The 9,612-nt window shown below is 48.9% G+C and overlaps 1 protein-coding gene across 1 annotated transcript; it reads left to right on the forward strand.

Moving 5' to 3' along the window:
• Nucleotides 1-309: 309 nt before the first annotated feature.
• LOC311202999 (olfactory receptor 14I1-like) lies at nucleotides 310-1,284 on the forward strand (the record flags this gene model as incomplete). Its single annotated transcript, XM_084277637.1, has 1 exon — nucleotides 310-1,284. One exon carries the CDS (start codon nucleotides 310-312, stop codon nucleotides 1,282-1,284), a length of 975 nt encoding a protein of 324 aa, XP_084133763.1.
• Nucleotides 1,285-9,612: the final 8,328 nt, after the last annotated feature.

The raw sequence follows: 9,612 nt of genomic DNA on the forward strand, positions 1-9,612 counted from the left end.
AGTATGGGAATGGTTGGACTCAATGATCTTCAAAGGTCTCTTCCAACCTTGTGACTCTTGTGATCTTCTTGTAATATCGGAGGTGTGAAGCACCCGTTCCCATTTGCTCAGTGCAACAGGACAGAGCTGATTCTGTGGCAGCACACTGGAAGAGGTCCTGCTCCTTAAAGCACTCTCAGCCAGCACAGAGCAAAGAGAGGAAATGCTTTGGGGGTTAGATTGGGCTGGGATGTGTATTAAAAATGTCTGTCCTAATCTTCCTCTGCCTTCTCCTTTTTAGGACAATGCCCCCATGCAAAGAACCAGATAATGTCCAACAGCAGCTGCATCACTGAGTTCCTCCTCCTGGCATTTGCAGACACACGGGAGCTGCAGCTCCTGCACTTCTGGCTTTTCCTGGGCATCTACCTGGCTGCCCTGATGGGCAATGGCCTCATCATCATCACCATAGCCTGTGACCACCACCTCCACACACCTATGTACTTCTTCCTCCTCAACCTCTCCCTCCTCGACCTTGGATTCATCTCCACCACTGTCCCTAAAGCCATGGTCAATTCCCTCTGGGGAACCACGGCCATATCCTACACAGCCTGTGCTTCACAGATCTTTTTCTTTTACTTTCTGGTATCAGCAGAGTTTTCCCTTCTCACAGTCATGGCCTATGACCGCTACGTTGCCATCTGCCTCCCCCTGCACTACGGGACCCTCCTGGGCAGCAGAGCTTGTGTCCACATGGCAGCAGCTGCCTGGGGTGGTGGGTTTCTCTATGCTGTGCTGCACACAACCAATACATTTTTTATACCTCTCTGCAAGAGCAATACCCTGGACCAGTTCTTCTGTGACATTCCACAGATCCTGAAGCTCTCTAGCCCAGAAAACTTCCTGAGGGAATCTGATCTTATTGTTCTTAGTGCCTGTTTATTCTTTGTGTGTTTTGTGTTCATCGTGGTGTCCTATGTGCAGATCTTCAGGGCTGTGTTGAGGATCCCCTCGCAGCAGGGACGGCACAAAGCCTTTTCCACCTGCCTCCCTCACCTGGCCGTGGTCTCCCTGTTCATCAGCACTGGCATGTTTGCCTACCTAAAGCCCACATATATCTCCTCCCTATCCCTGGACTTGGTGGTGGCTTGCTTGTACTCGGTGGTGCCTCCAGCAGTGAATGCCCTCATCTACAGCATGAGGAACCAGGAGCTCAAGGATGCTGTGTGGAAACTGCTGACTAGGTGTTTTTCAGGTCCCATGTACTGCCTGTTGTCTTCTGCATATCACTCGTATCATAATTAAGTCTTTTGCCAGAGATTCTCTCAAGAACAAGCCCAAGGAACAGACTCAAAAGAAACTGTTGCTATGCTTGTTTTCCCATGGGTGCAGTAGGATGAGAGCAGGGTCCCATGTTCTCCATGGACTGAGGTGTGGCTTGGATATCCCTTGTAAGAGGCCAGCACTCATGTAGATGATGAATGGACTCAAACTAACATGCTGTTGGCTCTACAGGCTGTGATAGGCCTGATTACAGGGGGGTGGTTTTCAGGAAGGAATCAGGAGTTTCCTGGAGAGCACAGGAGTTCTGAAAGGAGGGCATGTGCCAGGATTCCAGGACTGAATGGATCCCAGGGGGCACGAGCCTTTCCAAGGTGAAGTGACCCAGAGATCAAATGCTAAATCTGGGTGTGAACCATGAAGTGAGAGTTCTGCAACTGCAGGGGACACAGCAGGCACAGGGACAGGAGCCTGGTGAATTATTTGGTTTACCAAAAGTGCACTTCCATAGGCTGGATCTGGTGCAGCATCCAAACACGTCTCACGGCACTGCAGGAAGGCAGGACTTTTCTGACTACACTCCATGGCCACGTAAGAGCTTCTGTAGGAGGCAGTGAGGAGCAGCGATGTCCCAGAGATGGGTTTGGCACCAAGCCCAACCAGCATGTCCCTTGCAGAGTCATCCTGTGAGCTCAGGCCCACTGCCCACTTGCTCTGCAAAGCAGCACTGCGAGCTCAAGGGTAGTGGAGAGCATGGGTAGGGAGTGTAAGAATGGCCAGCCAGGCCCACACAGATGTTCCTGTTTTGAGGAAGGGTACTGTGGAGAGGTGGGATGTCCTGGGAGAAGAGCAGGAAACCACGTCTTGCACAGACTGGGATGTTCTGCTTGTCTGGGAGAGGGGAGTGGTGAGTGCTGGTATGGGGCAGTGTCCTGGTTTTGGTCAGGATGGAGTTAACTTCATTTGTAGCAGCGGATGAATGCTGTGTTTGGGAGTTAAAATGGGAGTAGTGCTGATAACACCCTGATGTTTCTAGTTGCTGTCAGACAGTCAAGGACTTTCTCAGCTCTTCATGAGAAAGGAGGGGCGAAGCCAGGACAGGTGACCGAGCTGACCAAAGAGAGTATTCCACGCCAATTACATCCTGCCCAGGATATTCGGGGGCTGACGGGAGGAAGGCCGAGGGCGGCTCGGGGACGTGCGGTTCTTGGGGGACGGTCGGGTTCTGGGACGGCTCTGGGTGGCACGGCCTGAGTTGTGTGGTTTGGTGAGAAACTGCATTGGGTATCAACAGCTTCATATATTTTTGCTTTGAAGTCCTGTTAGTATTGTTACATTGTATCTTTCTGTTATCTTAGTAAACTATCCTTATCCCAACCCACGGGCCTCTTAATTTCTTGATTTTGGGGTTATTTGCCCCTTTCTATTCCTTTTCCCCTCCCTTACTTCTCACCCCCCCCCCCCCTTCCCTTTAACCTGCTCTTTTCCTTTAAGGAGCAGGCAGCTGCGTGGATCTTGGCCCTCAGCCGGGTGAAACCACGACAGTCTTTTTGGCGCCCAACGTGGGGCTCGAAAGGTTGGGATAACGGTAGATCTGACCCTGACTGGATTGTAATTAAGTCAAAGTTGTGATAAGCACTTTGATTTAAGCAGTCTCTGGTCACGATGCTCTGGTATGTGTATAAGATTTTGCTGCTCTGTCTATTCTTTAGACAGGGAGGGGTTAATAACGGCAGCTGGTATGGTGGGAGTACAGAAAGAAATATCTATGCTGTTTTCTCTTCCTTTGGGCTCAATACAACAGCTCTGGTAACAGTTTTTGAAAATTTCCAATACCCCTGGAATATTCAAAGTAGCATTTTGCTGTTGTTATGTTTGGTGAATATGGTTCTGCTTTTGTTCAATATTAAGCAAAGGTTTATGAATACCACTCAAGAGTGTTCTGCGAGGCCAGATAATCACGAGTGGCAGGGAACGTGGCAGAGTATGGGCAACTACCTAGGCACTTTCTCACGTCCAATGTTTTGGAGTTTCACTCCTGAACAGTTACAGGACCCTGATAAAGTGGCTGCATATCTGAAAAGAAATTGCCGTAAGTTTCCCAGAGATGCACAGCTTACTGCACTGTGCTGGGCCCTGGCCACTATTTACCAAACACTGCTTGATAGCAGGCAGCACTGTCAGAGGGAAAGGAAGGAAAACAGACCAGCAGAAACTGCAGCTACTGTAACCACTGGGACTAACACTGAGGCCACTGTAACTTCTGTGACTAGCACTGTGGTTACCGCAACCTGCCCAACTGATGCTGCAGCTACTGCTGCCCCTACAGCAGATACTGCCGGCAAAACAAAAAATCAACCCACATCAGTGTCTGTTGCTCCCGTACGAAAGAGGAAATACACAAAGAAAGTTGTTCCTGTAGTGAAGGATGAGGATGAGGATGAAATTGAATCAGGGCCACCTGATGAAGGTCAGGATAAAGCGGGGTCATCTGATGAAGGTCAGGATAAAGCAGGGTCATCTGATGAATCTCAGGATAAGGCAGGGCCATCCAAACCATCTCAGGATAAGGCAAAGCCATCTCAACCATCCCGGGATAAGGTTGTTCCATCTCAACCATCTCAGGATGAGGTTGTTGTCACACGATCCCTGTCCCTGAGCGAGCTGCGTGAAATTCGAAAAGATTTCAGCCGCCGCCCAGGTGAGCACATCATCACTTGGCTGCTCCGATGCTGGGATCACGGGGCCAGTAGTCTGGAATTAGATGGCAGGGAGGCCAAGCAGTTGGCATCCCTAGCTAGAGAAGGAGGCATTGATAAGGCAATTGGGGAAAAGCCTGAAATCCTCAGCCTCTGGAGGCGACTACTGTCAAGTGTGAGGGAAAGGTATCCCATAAAGGAATACATCACATGTCAAACACCCAAGTGTAACAACCTAGAGGCAGTTATCCAGCACCTGAGAGAATTAGCTGTACGGGAGGTAATTTATTATGATCTGGACAACTCACAGCTTCCCTCTGATCCTGATGACGTCCTATGTACCCCAGATATGTGGCGTAAGGTTGTACGAAGTGCACCAGCAGGGCACACCAATTCATTGGCAACAATGGACTGGAGTGATACATATCCACCAACCGTATCTGAGGTGTCCGGCCACCTTCGGAGATATCAGGACAATGTTTCTCTCTCTGTGATCGCAGCAGTAGAGAAATTGGTCAAACGGCTTGACGAAAATGTGTCCAACTCCCAACCCATATGCAGCCATGTTGCAGCTATTGGGAGAAAGCGTCCATCATCCCAGAAGGGAGGATACAGTAGGTACACACCGCGAGAGACGCTGTGGTTTTACCTGCGTGACCATGGTGAGGACATGATGAAGTGGGGTATGCAGCCCACCTCAGCCCTTCAAGCACGAGTAAATGAGCTGCGAGGTAAAAGAATCGCACAACGCGGTTCTGCCAGGAAGAACGCTGCACCAGTGAACAGCCAACACAGTCAGCAACAATAGAGGGGCCCTGCCTCCAGCCAGGTGGAGGAGAGGGATAACCGTGTTTATTGGACTGTGTGGATCCGATGGCCTGGCACGTCAGACCCACAAGAGTACAAGGCTCTGGTGGATACAGGTGCCCAGTGTACGATAATGCCATCGAATCATGTTGGGACTGAACCTGTTAGCATTTTTGGAGTGACAGGGGGATCCCAACAATTGACTGTGTTAGAGGCTGAAATGAGCTTAACTGGGAAGGACTGGGAGAAACACCCAATTGTGACTGGCCCAGAAGCTCCATGCATTTTAGGTATAGATTACCTCCGTAGAGGGTATTTTAAAGACCCAAAAGGGTACCGGTGGGCTTTTGGAATAGCTGCTTTGGAGACAGAAGAAATTGAACAATTGCGTGCCTTGCCTGGACTCTCGGAGGATCCTTCTGTTGTGGGGTTGTTGAAGGTCGAAGAACAGCAAGTGCCAATTGCTACAACAACAGTGCACAGAAGACAATACCGTACTAACCGAGATTCCCTGATCCCCATCCATAAGCTGATTCGTCAACTGGAGAGTCAAGGAGTGATCAGCCGAACCCGCTCACCCTTTAACAGTCCCATATGGCCAGTTCGGAAGTCTGATGGAGAGTGGAGGCTGACAGTGGATTATCGTGGCCTAAACGAAGTAACTCCAGGTATGAGTGCTGCTGTACCGGACATGCTGGAACTGCAGTATGAACTGGAGTCAAAGACAGCCAAGTGGTACACCACAACTGACATTGCAAATGCTTTCTTCTCAATACCACTGGCACCAGAGTGCAGGCCACAGTTTGCTTTCACTTGGAGGGGCATCCAATACACGTGGAATCGTCTGCCCCAGGGGTGGAAACACAGCCCCACCATCTGCCATGGACTAGTTCAGACTACACTGGAAAAGGGTGAGGCCCCAGAGCACCTGCAGTACATTGATGACATCATTGTATGGGGCAATACAGCAGAGGAAGTATTTGAGAAAGGAAAAAGGATAATTCAAATCCTTCTAGAAGCTGGTTTTGCTATAAAAAAAAAGCAAAGTCAAGGGGCCTACTCGAGAAATCCAGTTTTTAGGAATAAAATGGCAGGATGGGCGTCGTCAGATCCCAATGGACATTATCAATAAAATAGCAGCTATGTCTCCACCAAGCAACAAAAAGGAAACACAAGCTTTCTTAGGTGTTATAGGTATTTGGCGAGTGCATGTCCCAAACTACAGTCTCATTGTGAGCCCACTCTACCACGTAACTCGGAAGAAGAATGATTTCCAATGGGGCCCTGAGCAGCAACAAGCCTTTGAGCAGATCAAACGCGAGATAGTCCATGCAGTGGCCCTTGGGCCTGTCCGGACAGGGACAGATGTTAAAAATGAGCTTTACACTGCAGCCGGGGAGAATGGCCCTACCTGGAGTCTCTGGCAGAGAGTACAAGGGGGGACTCGAGGTCGACCGCTGGGGTTTTGGAGTCGGGCCTACAAAGGATCTGAGGCCAATTACACTCCAACAGAAAAGGAAATACTGGCCGCCTATGAAGGGGTTCGAGCCGCTTCAGAAGTGATTGGAACTGAAGTCCAGCTCCTCCTGGCACCCCGACTGCCGGTGCTGGGCTGGATGTTCAAAGGGAAGGTCCCTTCTACACACCATGCCACTGACGCTACGTGGAGCAAGTGGGTTGCACTGATTACTCAGCGGGATCAAGTAGGAAACCCTAATCGCCCAGGAATTGTGGAAGTGATCACAGACTGGCCTGAAGGCAAAGATTTTGGGATGTCACCAGAGGATGAGGAGGTGACACGGGCTGAAGAAGCCCCACCTTACAACAAACTGCCAGAGAATGAGAAGCAATATGCCCTTTTCACTGATGGCTCCTGTCGCCTTGTGGGAAAGCATCGAAGATGGAAAGCTGCTGTATGGAGTCCTACAAGACGAGTAGCAGAAGCTACTGAAGGAAAAGGTGAATCAAGCCAGTTCACTGAGGTGAAGGCCATCCAGTTAGCCCTGGACATTGCTGAGAGAGAAAAGTGGCCAATCCCCTACCTTTATACTGATTCATGGATGGTAGCCAATGCCCTGTGGGGTTGGTTGCAGCAGTGGAAAAAGAACAACTGGCAGCGTAGAGGCAAACCCATATGGGCTGCTGACTTATGGCAAGATATTGCTGCCCGGTTAGAGAAGCTTGTTGTAAAGGTACGTCATGTGTTGACGCCCATGTACCTAAGAGTCGGGCCATGGAGGAACATCAAAACAACCATCAGGTAGATAAGGCTGCTAGGATTGAAGTGGCTCAAGTAGACCTAGACTGGCAACGTAAAGGTGAATTATTCCTAGCTCGATGGGCTCATGATTCCTCAGGTCATCAAGGGAGAGATGCAACATATAGATGGGCTCGAGATCGAGGGGTGGACTTAACCATGGATGCTATTGCACAAGTTATCCATGAATGTGAGACGTGCGCCGCAATCAAGCAAGCTAAGTGCTTGAAGCCACTTTGGTATGGAGGACGGTGGATGAAATACAAATATGGGGAGGCTTGGCAGATGGATTACATCACCCTCCCACGCACCCGCCATGGCAAGCGTTACGTGCTTACGATGGTGGAGGCAACCACTGGCTGGCTAGAAACATATCCTGTACCCCATGCCACTGCCCGGAATACAATCCTGGGTCTTGAAAGGCAAGTCCTGTGGCGACACGGCACCCCAGAAAGAATCGAGTCAGACAACGGGACTCATTTCCGAAATGCTCTCATAGACACCTGGGCCAAAGAGCATGGCATTGAGTGGGTGTACCACATTCCTTATCATGCACCAGCCTCTGGGAAAATTGAACGATATAATGGTCTCTTAAAGACTACCCTGAAAGCGATGGGTGGTGGAACATTCAAACATTGGGATACACATTTAGCCAAAGCCACGTGGTTAGTTAACTCTAGAGGATCCACCAATTGAGCTGATCCGGCCCAGTCAAAATTTCCACACACTGTAGAAGGAGACAGAGTCCCAGTGGTGCATATGAAGAGTATTATTAGGGAAGACGTTTTGGGTCATCCCTGCTTCAGGCAAAGGTAAACCCATGTCTGGGATTGCTTTTGCTCAAGGACCTGGTTGTACTTGGTGGGTAATGCAGAAGGATGGAGAATTTCGATGTGTACCTCAAAGGGATTTGATTTTAGGTGAGAATAGCCAATAGAATTAATAAGGTAGAAATTGTATTATAATAATTGCTCTGTACATTTATTATTGCTATTATTGCTGTATGTTGTTGTATGTTGTACCAATGGAGTTACAGCCGGAGTCCTACAAGTCAATGAAGGAAGAGTGCCACGAGGACGGGACCAAGACCTGGTGTTCCAAGAATTTTTTTCCCTCCTTCCTTTTCAAAATGAACATCCTTGATTCACAGACTATGAACATGGACCATGTCAGCTGTATCGGTCGAGAGCCCGAGATACAACGATCCGGTGACGCATACTGACACCACGAGAGGCTGTTACAACGAATGAAACCTGAAAATCATCATGGACTAAATGTTCATTCATTCAACAAATGCAGAGGAATGGTCCAGAGACTAAGGGAATAATCCCTGTATGCACGTGTGTGCGTATACATGTGTACATACATATATGTGTGTCTGAAACCAGAAACTGGTTATACCCCAAAAAAATTGGTTGGATTTGGTCATGACGTAAATGGTATGGAATAAGGGGTGGATAATGTCCTGGTTTTGGTCAGGATGGAGTTAACTTCATTTGTAACAGCGGATGGAATGCTGTGTTTTGGAGTTAAAATGGGAGTAGTGCTGATAACACCCTGATGTTTCTAGTTGCTGTCAGACAGTCAAGGACTTTCTCAGCTCTTCATGAGAAAGGAGGGGCGAAGCCAGCACAGGTGACCGAACTGGCCAAAGAGAGTATTCCACGCCAATTACATCCTGCCCAGGATATTCGGGGGCTGACGGGAGGAAGGCCGAGGGCGGCTCGGGGACGTGCGGTTCTTGGGGGACGGTCGGGTTCTGGGACGGCTCTGGGTGGCACGGCCTGAGTTGTGTGGTTTGGTGAGAAACTGCATTGGGTATCAACAGCTTCATATATTTTTGCTTTGAAGTCCTGTTAGTATTGTTACATTGTATCTTTCTGTTATCTTAGTAAACTATCCTTATCCCAACCCACGGGCCTCTTAATTTCTTGATTTTGGGGTTATTTGCCCCTTTCTATTCCTTTTCCCCTCCCTTACTTCTCACCCCCCCCCCCCCTTCCCTTTAACCTGCTCTTTTCCTTTAAGGAGCAGGCAGCTGCGTGGATCTTGGCCCTCAGCCGGGTGAAACCACGACAGTCTTTTTGGCGCCCAACGTGGGGCTCGAAAGGTTGGGATAACGGTAGATCTGACCCTGACTGGATTGTAATTAAGTCAAAGTTGTGATAAGCACTTTGATTTAAGCAGTCTCTGGTCACGATGCTCTGGTATGTGTATAAGATTTTGCTGCTCTGTCTATTCTTTAGACAGGGAGGGGTTAATAACGGCAGCTGGTATGGTGGGAGTACAGAAAGAAATATCTATGCTGTTTTCTCTTCCTTTGGGCTCAATACAACAGCTCTGGTAACAGTTTTTGAAAATTTCCAATACCCCTGGAATATTCAAAGTAGCATTTTGCTGTTGTTATGTTTGGTGAATATGGTTCTGCTTTTGTTCAATATTAAGCAAAGGTTTATGAATACCACTCAAGAGTGTTCTGCGAGGCCAGATAATCACGAGTGGCAGGGAACGTGGCAGAGTATGGGCAACTACCTAGGCACTTTCTCACGTCCAATGTTTTGGAGTTTCACTCCTGAACAGTTACAGGAC

The sequence above is a fragment of the Gallinula chloropus genome (assembly GCF_964237585.1).
Source record: "Gallinula chloropus genome assembly, chromosome: 34".
Lineage (NCBI taxonomy): Eukaryota > Metazoa > Chordata > Aves > Gruiformes > Rallidae > Gallinula > Gallinula chloropus.